At 40.9% G+C, this 10,818-nt stretch overlaps 1 protein-coding gene across 1 annotated transcript; it reads right to left on the bottom strand.

Moving 5' to 3' along the window:
* Nucleotides 1-897: 897 nt before the first annotated feature.
* Nucleotides 898-4,135, bottom strand: LOC143019934 (uncharacterized). Its single transcript, XM_076175924.1, has 5 exons — nucleotides 4,052-4,135; nucleotides 2,132-2,204; nucleotides 1,738-1,983; nucleotides 1,411-1,579; nucleotides 898-1,272 (listed from the first exon to the last, which is right to left on the bottom strand). Exons 1-5 carry the CDS (start codon nucleotides 4,054-4,056, stop codon nucleotides 1,202-1,204), a joined length of 564 nt encoding a protein of 187 aa, XP_076032039.1. The 5' UTR covers nucleotides 4,057-4,135; the 3' UTR covers nucleotides 898-1,201.
* Between the last annotated feature and the right edge of the window lie 6,683 nt (nucleotides 4,136-10,818).

Genomic DNA, 10,818 nt, shown 5'->3' with positions numbered 1-10,818 from the left:
CTCTTATCTATACTTCTGATCTTTACATTTTTGTTAGACATTTCGTCGTCGCTAAATTGGTCCGGACCTCTTTTGTTTAGATGGCGTCTGCCTGCCTGGGCCAAGTCCTCACCTTCCTCATTTCCTTCCATTTCCCTCAGTAATCCCTCCCCTTCTCCTTTTTCCTCCCTTTCCCCTTCACCACGAGCAATTTCCCCCCACCCTGTAAATACAATAGGTACTTCCTTTCCTTCGGGATCCACGAAATTTCACTTTTTCTTCAGAACGTCTTCTAAGCCGTCCGTTCGTTGAAGTGTGTGTGTGTGTGTGTGTGTGTGTGTTAAGGCTTCATCTGAATTTATTCTTAACTCGTTTCGCAGAGAAATGTTAACGTGTGTGTGCGTGTGTGTTTCATAAAAACGAGGAAGGAAGAAGACAAAAAAACAGAAAGGCCGTGATCAACAACAAAGATGGAAGAGGCGAAAATAAGAGAAATAGGACATAGTGTTTCTCACGTTAGGGATTACATTTTTACTGGCACCAGACGACTTTATTCCGATCTGCGAATGCGTGAAAAATATTTTGATTAATCTTTAAAGGGTTATCACACTTGCCTTCCAGCGCTGACAGTTGATGGTTCGTTTACGACTTCGGTTACAATGTTTCATTTTTCAAATCTCCAAATATCAAATTATCTTTCTATTATATATAGCAAAGCTGAATGATGAACTAAGAGATTGTATACCTATACGAATTATAGACATACTGCTGAAATGTTTTTAGAGAAGTCTAGAATACTGTAAGTGAAGTCATGTTCTAGTTATTCAGACGGAGGCTGGTGGTAGGATGTCGGAGGGGAAATAACCCAGTGTGATAGCCCCATTACCCAGTGGAGAGAAAGGATCAGGTAAACTCATATTATTGTCCTTCTTATCTATATTTGATCAAATGTATTCAATAAATTACAACTCGCAGAGACACCAGGAACAGATTTTTTTTTATGATTGAATCCTCAGCGTTCCAAGACTCTTTAGAATCTTCACACTGATGCAGTTACCAAAGTCTCGCTGTTCTCAAATTTATGACGTAGATCCGATTGATGCATTGCTTTTAGTGATGTCATACCCAGAGTTAAGGTACACGTGTCTGCAGGATGAGGGTCATCATTGATGTCGGTATTGTTGATGATGGTATTATAAAATTGGCCTAAACTTCAAAGTGTTTACCATCCCCTTTGTTGGTCCACAGCAGGAGGAAGGTACTGGCTTTTGGGAGGAGGAAGGTACTGGTTTGCTGAAAGGAGAGATAAAGCATTAATTGAATGAGTATTTCATTGATATATGGAGATATGTAAACACACACACACACACACACACACACACACACACACACACACACACGCACATATGCACGTGTTGGGCATATACTCACTCGGCTTCTGGGGAACATTGCATTCCTTGGTGACTGTGACGTAGTTCTGGACTTGCTCAGTGGTGGTCACGTAGTGGGGAACCTCAGTGGCAACGGTCGAGACCACAACCTCAGTTTCTGTCACGTACTGGGACTCGACGACCGTGCTGTACTGGATGCTGGTCTCCACCTGGTAAACAATACGACTTTGAGCTTAACGCGAAGTCGAAATACTGCGAAATGAGCTGATGATTGACTTTGAGCTTAACGCGAAGTCGAAATACTGCGAAATGAGCTGATGATGCCTGTATTTGCAATGTGGACGCGTGATCATGCGGGGGTACTCACCTGCACTTGGGTGGAGTGGACGGTCTCGGTGAGGACCTGTGTTTGTGTCTTGTACTCGGTCTCGTAGACGGTGTCGGTGATGTACTGTGGCTCGACGACGGTGGACACGACGGTGGTGTACTGCGTCGCCGTCTCGGTCTGGTACTGCGTCTGGGTGACGTAGTTGTCGACGGTCTCAGTGACGTAGGAGGGGACGACGACAGAGGTGGTCTGGACGTCGTAGACGGTGGTCGGAAGGCAGAGTGGCTACAGGAGGGGAAGAAGAACGAGGGAACTTTACTCACGGGAGTCATAGAGGCAGATACATCTTCAGGGAATTCCAAGGTGTCTTTTTTGACCAAAATAACCCAAATGAGGAGGAGGAGGAAGAAGAGAAGGACATGTTATTACTTACTTCGACAGGTTCCTGGTAGGTGTATCCCCAAACGAGGGGCAGGAAGACCAGTAGGAGGGTAGACATGGCGACCCTGTGGGACAAAACAGCTGTGATGAAGCCTGACACAAACTACAAATCAACTTCATATTAAAAATATGAAATGTATACATATATATACCAAATAAAATACTTTCATATCAAGTCTTCCATTAAACCGTATTTCATATATTACTTATGAAACAGAACAGACATATAATTTGTTACTCTTTCCGAGAAATGCTGGCGAATCGCTAAGTGCAATCGATTCAACTTGGTATGCGTTCGATACAAAAAAAAAAAATAATAATAATAATCTTTTACGGTCCACATTAGGTCGCAAAGGGTAATTACAATGACGGAAAAATGTCGCTCAATGACATTAGAGAACGAAAATCCTGTGAATGCACTGGCTCTACTGAAATAGATTTTTGCCAAATATACCTTTTCAAGAGAAGTTTTTCTTTTACATTTTTTGTTAACGCTCGCTCGATTTTATTAATAAGTTTATATAAGGGTCAATAAAGTTTCAGAGGATTGAGATCTACGTTGATAAATCTTTTCAACTATAGCCTTGCTACCTTTCATAAACAAACAATCAAACTCAAATAAATAAATAGATGCATAAACAAATGAATAAATATATAGATAAACGAATATATAAATAAGTAAATAAATAAATAGATAAATAAACGAACATATAGATAAGTAAATAAATAAAGACATAGATTAATAAGGGAATAAATACATAAGTAAATAAACGAAAAATGAATAAACAAATAATTAGATAGATAAACAGATATGTAGATAAAAATAGACAGAAATATCTACTCGGGACACAGGTTTTTTACCCAAGCCGAATGGAATCGCTTAACATCAATCAGGTGAGGAGTCTACACCAGGAGACACTGAATAGCTATCATACATTGAAGCTCTTGGGGCAGGTAAGAGACAGTCACTGCTGGGAATCGGGTAGGAGTACGGGACTCGAACCTACCACTAAGCAAATGCGAAACCAGCGCGCTTACGATTATGCCACCAGGGCAGCATGAAAGATGAATAGATAAGATTAGATAAATGAATAGATAAGTAAATGTGGCTAAATGATATCCAAGAGATGTTTTATCCTATTTCTGATATGTAAAGAGGATGATGATGTTCTCTAGCTGAATCAGGCCGTCTGGTACCAGCCAGAACAAACTATACAAAGTGCGACGCTATGTCAGGCTAGTCTACCAAACCCCATTTTCTGTTGAGTACCACTTTCCTCTCTCTCTCTCTCTCTCTCTCTCTCTTTAATAACAATGGCCGACAGAAAGTGGTCAGAGTAGACACTATATGGAGAGAGAGCCTTTGTCTAAAGTTCAACGTTTCAGTTAATTTTTTATCAAGTATATATGTATTTTTTTCAAACATGTATTTAAACAACCTTCAACATGCGAAAAGTCGTACAAAGATTTAATTTTCATGTGGTATTTATTCTAATCACTTTTCCTGGCGCTATTGTTACCGTCAAACGATTTTATTAAACTCCATAGAGCCCCGTCGTTGACGCGTCAGTTAGATTTAAATCCACTTAATCAATTAGATTAAGTTCACTTAATCTGCAAAGTGTTGATATGGTCACTTGCGTCTGTCCCAGAGGTATGCAAATATAACTTTCAATGTTATTCTATTTACACATATTTTTTACAGAAAACTGGTTTCGTAAGGTTCGCTTGTATAGACATTTTTGAAATCATCTTCAATGAAAGATGTGTCTGCGATAGATGGTGGGTGAGATTAGGGTATCGACAGTCGTAAGTTAAATAAATATATCGTTCAGTTGAACAGAATAACCGAATTAACCGCATTTTTTCGTTCAACCGATAACGCACCGTCTCACAAGATAACCAAACTTACTTCATCTTGAACCCGAGAAACTTGGACACTGACTGGATCAAGTGGAGCGACGAGAATACTTTACTTACTCGTGCATTGTTGACATTTATATACCTCACCTCCTTGGACACCTCCTCCCACCCTCCTCCTCCTCTTCCTCCTCCTCCTCCTCTTCTGGGGGTCGAGTCCCGGGGAAAACATCCTATTAGGCCCGGATATTTACAATTTCCTCACGTTCTTAGAAAACGGAGATTCTTGACTTTGAAGGCGTATCGGGCGACGACTTGATGTTCTTGTTAGTCTTAACTTTTTGACCCTCAAGCATTGGAGGGAGGGACGGAGGGAGGGATGGAGGGAGAGAGGAGGGAGGGACGGAGGGAGGGAGTGAGGGAGGGAATATAGAGGTTCCCTTTACCCTATAGGCCAGGGGGTGGGCAACCTTTATAAGTGTGGGTGCTAAAATCAGCCTAATCTTTGATACAAAAATTTCTCACGTGCCAACAGAGGAACATAAATGATAGGTCTACATACGAGTATGCCCCCCTCCCCCTTCATCTCTTAGGACCCCAATCCGCCACCTAACGCAGCATGCGGTTACCAATGATTATATAAAAAAAGAAACTGTAGATTTATTAATTATCTTTTTTAAAGAAAACCCCTGTTTCCGCGTGCCGGAATAAAGTCATTAGTGTGCCAGTTTTTGGCACGCGTGCCAAAAGGTTGCCCACCATACCCTAGGCTGGACAAAAATGTCTTGATGGTAGACGTCTAAGAGTTAAGAACCAATTTTGGAGACAAATTAAACTTATATGGTTTTGCAGACTGTGCTCTGGTTACGACGTCAGACGATTTTATTCATCTCATGACTGGGCCGTGTGGTGCAGGAAAGGAACCACATAAGTCCCTTTGTTGAAATAAATTTTTTGTTAATTTATTTTCTGATTAGTTTGACTTTGTGTGTGTGTGTGTTTGTGTGTGTGTGTGTGTATTTGTGTGTGAACGTGTGTGTGTGTGTGTGTATTCACCTCGGATCTGCTGCAGTCTCTGTCGTGTGTGTGTGTGTGTGTGTGTGTGTGTGTGTGTGTATTCACTTGGTCTTTTGGATCACGTGTTGGACTCGTGATCGACAGCTATTTCCCTCCTGGAAGAGAGCTCAGAGCTCGTAGGTCCGATCTATGGGTAATGCTATGACCTTGCACACACACACACACACGAGAGTCAGAGTACGACCCGAGGCACAGCGATACCGAAATAATTTCGGCCCTGGGCAGGATTCGAACTGGGTACTAGGAGCACTTCTGCTTCCCATTCCAGCGCTCTACCAACTGTACCTCCGAGTCAATGTGTGTGTGTGTGTGTGTGTGTGTGTGTGTGTGTGTGTGTGTGTGTGTGTGTGTGTGTGTGTGTGTGTGTGTGTGTGTGTGTGTGTGTGTGTGTGTGTGTGTGTGTGTGTGTGTGTGTGTGTGTGTGTGTGTGTGTGTGTGTGTGTGTGTGTGTGTGGATAGATCTAACGTTTGGTTTCTATTGTACTAAACATGGTAGTTCTAGAGTAATTATAAAAGTTACTTGATGGAATCTAGTTCACGAATCTAGTTAAGTGTGAAAGAACATATTACTAAGAAAAAATAAGATAAAAAAAAAGTCAATCTTTGGGGAATTGAAGCAGTTTCCCATAATAAAAAAATCGACAGACGGCAGTCAGAATATGTCTGTAATACTACGGCGTAACAAAGTTAACTTTCAACTTATTAAAACAACAAAGTACACTTTGATTATTTTGTTATGGCTGACGTCAGTTTTATATATATATATATATATATATATATATATATATATGTATATATATGTATATGTATATATGTATATATATATATGTATATATATATATATATATATATATATATATATATATATATATATATATATAATCGTTCCTTAATATGGATGGTGTGGAGGAGAGGAATAAAAGGAGGAGGAGGAGAGGGATTTTCTTCAGCTGAATAAAATCGTCAGACCTTTTCCGTAATAGATATACAAAACAACCTTACCCACGAATAATCTTACCACATGAAAACTAAGTCTACATTCAAGAAATTAAACCCATGTACAGTTACAATTTTATTAACTTGAAAGAAATTGGGTTATATCGACTCAAACACGATTAGTAATATTAATACAAAATATTGATTTAGTATTTCAGTATTATTAACCGCGAGATGGCTTCATCAATACTGTCCTCTCACTATCGTTGACACTGATGTGAGTCATCGGGAGCGTCCTGTGGGGCGGGCTGTGGCGGCAGGCAACCGGCCCCCCTCCTAGATATCCAGGATGTGCTTGAAACTTTACCGTTCGTCACGCATAATTTCGTTAGTTTCTTAAAGTTATGGAATGTCATTGTATGATTGGTTATCGACTGTGAATTTGCATTTTAAGTACATGGTGATACGAAAATTGATAGTGAATTTCATGGCCTTTAAAGTTACCATTTCGGAGGTTAGAGAATGTTTTATTTTTCCTTGTCCGCCATAACCAGTCCGATGTATACACATACGTAGCGAATTTGATCTGAGTCAAAATGTAACTCATGTAGATCATGTAGTTATATGCTTATGCGGCCAATTTGAGTTGTGCATCTTGATATACCATTGATATATCTTGATATACCTTATAGCAATGGTTCTTAATCTGGGATACGAAACCTTAAACCTAGGGGTACGAGGCATGAGAGCTAGTGCATGGTACCGTATATTTACAATGAGAAATCAAAGCAAAGTTTGTATCACTGATCTTGTTCATATGTTTGCATTGTATTTGTATTGGATGGGGGTACGAGATATCTTTCTGAAATATCAAGGGATTCGGACAATGAAAAAAAAATAAAAACTATTGCGGTCTATAGTCTATACCATCGTTACTCAACCTTTTTACCCTTGCGTAACCTTCAAAATAAATTGCATGTCTGAAAGACCCCCTGCAAAAAAGAAAACACATATACCATATCTTTCTCATTTTATTTTCATCGTAATATTAGGTTAGATAGGATGATGTCTATATTACATTATTACAACAACCAAGAATATGTCGTGCGTGTTTAATTATATTACGTGTATGAAATTAAATAAGAAATTAAAATTGTATTACCTTATCTCACTTGTTCTCGCGGAACCCTTAGGGACCTTTTGCGGAACCCTGGTTGAGAAACGCCCCCCCCCTTTCTGCATGGAGGGGGGGGGCGGAGATAGGGGGTTGCCGAATTTATGAAGCGGCCTTGCTGTGGATGTGCTGTGTCTTGCGACACAGCTTCTGACCCAGGGCAGTGGACAGGATGCAGGGATGACCCGTCATCCAGGAGGTGCCAAGATAAGAGGAGGGAGGAGGGTGGAGGAAAGTGGAATATATAGGAAATGGAATGGATGGAAGTGGTTACTATGCCTTTTTCTTTTTGGCTACCCCCTGTGTAGGGGAAAAAGTCTTTGGTATATGTATGTATATACATATGGAAAATATAATTCATTTTGCCCTCCCTCCCTACAAAGATTCCTCCAGACGTTCTTGTGAATCATTATTGAGTAATTCTATTGATCATGTAGGAACCGTTCCTGGTACATCCACTCAAGTTCACAGAGGCATGTCCGTGCATACGTCACTCAAAGCTTCGACCTTGCTGGACGGCGAGTATGTGTATATCTCTATGACAAAGACGACTTAACCGTGTGGCCACTAGATAGAGCCTAGTCAGCACATAGACACACGAGTTGTTGTCTAGAAAGTCTGGGGACTAGGATGGCGAGCACACGGATGGTGTTTAGACATTGAGTGTACAAACTTTTGCATCTGACTGTGGACGGGGAAGCACAAAAGTCAAAGGTCAGAGCAATTGAAGGGTTGGCTTTCTCTCTTCAGGACTCACAATTCTTTATTCATTTATTTATATTAATTTCTATTTATTTGTTTATCTATTTACTTATCTATTTATATATTTATTTATTCATGTATCATTTTTCATTTATCTATTTACGAGGGATGATTGAAAAATTCGTGGACGATGGTAGAAGGACACGAGATATAGACTTGTAGCTTTTTTCACACAAAATCTATTCTTTCATAAGCCGGTATAATTTTTTTTCAAGCCTTTAACGTAATTTTTTGTTTTTTGTTTTACAGGTAATTGATTTGGAACGGTAAGGGATTGTACAGAAAATTGACAAAATTGGTCATCGGGCAGTCATTCAATACCACCACATGAAGAGCTTAACTCCAAAGGAAATTTACGAGGACATGATGGCTGCGAAATAATGCTCCTTCATTCAACATGATTAGAAAATGGGCAGCTGGTTTCAAACAGGGCAGGGACAGCCTGGAAGAAAGCCCTCGTCAAGGAAGACCTGCCACTGTCACCACTCAAGAAGTCATCGACAAAATCCATAACGTGTCCCTCACAGATCGGTGTTAGACTGAACGTTTTATTGCGATAGAATTGGGCATCTTCCAGAAACGTGTTCATCCAATTATCCACAACTATCTTGAAACGACAAAGGTCTCAGCTCGATGGGTCGCAAAACTTCTTGGACCTGATCAGAAGCGGCTGCGATGCAACATGTCAAAGAACAATCTTGCCACTTTTTATGCTGATCCACAAAGACTTATCCGGGGATTTGTGACCATGGATGAGGCTTGGGTTCACCACTTCCAGTCTGAGACGAAAGAACAATCAAAACAATGAAAGTATCACGGGTCTGCAGCTCCAAAGAAGGCCAAGTCGGTGATCTTTGTAGGATAGGTGATGGCTTTAAATTTTTGGGGGATTCGGAGGGGGTGCTATTGGTGGATTATTTGACAAAGGGTCAATCCATTACTGGACCATACTATCCCAACTTAACAAGACAACTGCGAGAGGAAATTAAGAAGAAAAAAATATATACCGGCGTGGAAAGCTGTCATTAGGACAATGCGCCTGCACACAAACCCGCTGTGGCTCTTGCTCCCATACATGATTAAACATCCGCCCTATTCACCTAATCTGGCTCCCTCACGACTACTATTTCCCAAGATGAAAAACGAGCTCAGCGGTCAATATTTCGCCACGGATAATGACGTCGTCGATGCCGTTGAGGTGTATTTGGAGGACCAAGACTCGAGTTTCTAGGAAGAGGGGACCCGTAAACTCCACGACCGTTGGAATAAGTGTATAAACTTGCAGGGGAGTTATGTTGAAAATTAAATGTATCAATTAATCATGAAATAAATTTTTGTACCTGAAGCCACGAATTTCTCAGTCACCCCGCGTTCTCAACTATTTATTAATCTATTAATTCATTTACCTAATTATCTATTTACTAATCTTTTTATCAATGTTTGATTTATACTTTATTCAATTGCTTGATAAGTAATGTGACTGTTTACGAATGAATCCATGTATATATATATATATATATATATATATATATATATATATACATACATTTATATAAATATATTTATATATACATATGCATATATAATATCTATATATATTCCGCTCTCCCCGTGGGACACTCTACCGCCAAATTGATGGAGTTGCCATGGGATCCCCCCTTGGTGTTCTGTTTGCCAATTTTTTCATGGGAACTGTAGATGATATATTTGTAAAAGCTGACTCCCTTTCTGAAATTGATAAATTGAGGGGGAAGTTCATGGAGGAGTCGGGACTTAACTTCACCGTAGAGCACAGTGAAAGAGGTTCCCTCCCCTTCCTGGACGTCCTACTCAAGCAGACTAATTGTCCTTCTTTTTCTTATAGTGTCTACGTCAAAGAAACCAATCCCGGACTGTGCATGAATGGAGAGAGCGAGTGTCCTCAGAGGTACAAAGACGCCACCATTAGCGCCTTTTTCAGAAGAGCCCTCAGCCACTGTTCTTCTTGGAGTGACACTCAAAAAGAGTTTGATCGGGTCCACCAACTCCTTATCAACAATGGTTACACGAATCACGAGGTCCAAGCCAATCTTCGCAGAGTGATCGACAATTGGTATAAACAAACACGACCGACTACAGTAGGACACAAAGGGACCGCAATTAAGGTGTTCTACAAAGCTTGCATGTCTACCAAATACAAGGAGGAGGAAAAGATTATAAAGAACATAATCTTTAGAAATGTTGTCCCCAAAAAAGAAAATGATAAATTGTCCTTCACGATATTTTACAAAAGTAGAAAGACCTCTTCTCTACTTTTAAGGAACAACCCCGCTCCAGAACCCCAGGAGGTTCGTCAATCCCACGTAGTATATAAATACACATGTCCAGAGGAGGACTGCACGCCCCTTTCAGTCTACGTGGGAAGGACGACCACCACATTATCTAGAAGAATCACCATGCACTTGCAACACGGAGGACCCAAGCAACACCACTGGACCCAGCATCGACGCCACCTCGATAGGGAGACTATGGTAAAAAACACCGAAGTTGTGGCAAAAGAAGAGGACCCACAGCGCTTGGCTATCTTGGAAGCCATCTGGATAAAGGAGCTGCAACCTGCCATTAATAGGCAGGTAAATGATTTCGCCCTCCTCCCTAGCATGAAACCTGTTCGGAGGAGCCAGATGGACAATCCCAAGACATCGGGCTCTCCTCCCCAGAGGCTCCCCATTCCCCGCGAAAGGGAAGAACTTCCTACCATACGTCGTTCCCAAAGACTGAGAAGCAGATTGGCGCCGAACCCGGGAGTGACCTCCCCGAGTACCATTTCCGCCAACCTGTGATCTCTCCCAGTGTTCGTGGTCCTGCGTGTGACTTCCCCCAGTTGCAAC

This window comes from Oratosquilla oratoria, chromosome 38 (assembly GCF_046742065.1).
Source record: "Oratosquilla oratoria isolate Oo_2021 chromosome 38, ASM4674206v1, whole genome shotgun sequence".
Lineage (NCBI taxonomy): Eukaryota > Metazoa > Arthropoda > Malacostraca > Stomatopoda > Squillidae > Oratosquilla > Oratosquilla oratoria.
Note: the sequence above shows the minus strand (reverse complement) of the source record. Positions and strands in the feature narration are given on the sequence as shown.

Bases quoted from the DNA above. Each gene is read 5' to 3' on its own strand.
- LOC143019934 (XM_076175924.1), bottom strand. The intron at 1,580-1,737 runs GTGAGTACCCCC...ATTGTTTACCAG, and splicing joins TCCACTCCACCCAAGTGCAG to GTGGAGACCAGCATCCAGTA. The intron at 1,273-1,410 runs GTGAGTATATGC...CTCTCCTTTCAG, and splicing joins CAATGTTCCCCAGAAGCCGA to CAAACCAGTACCTTCCTCCT.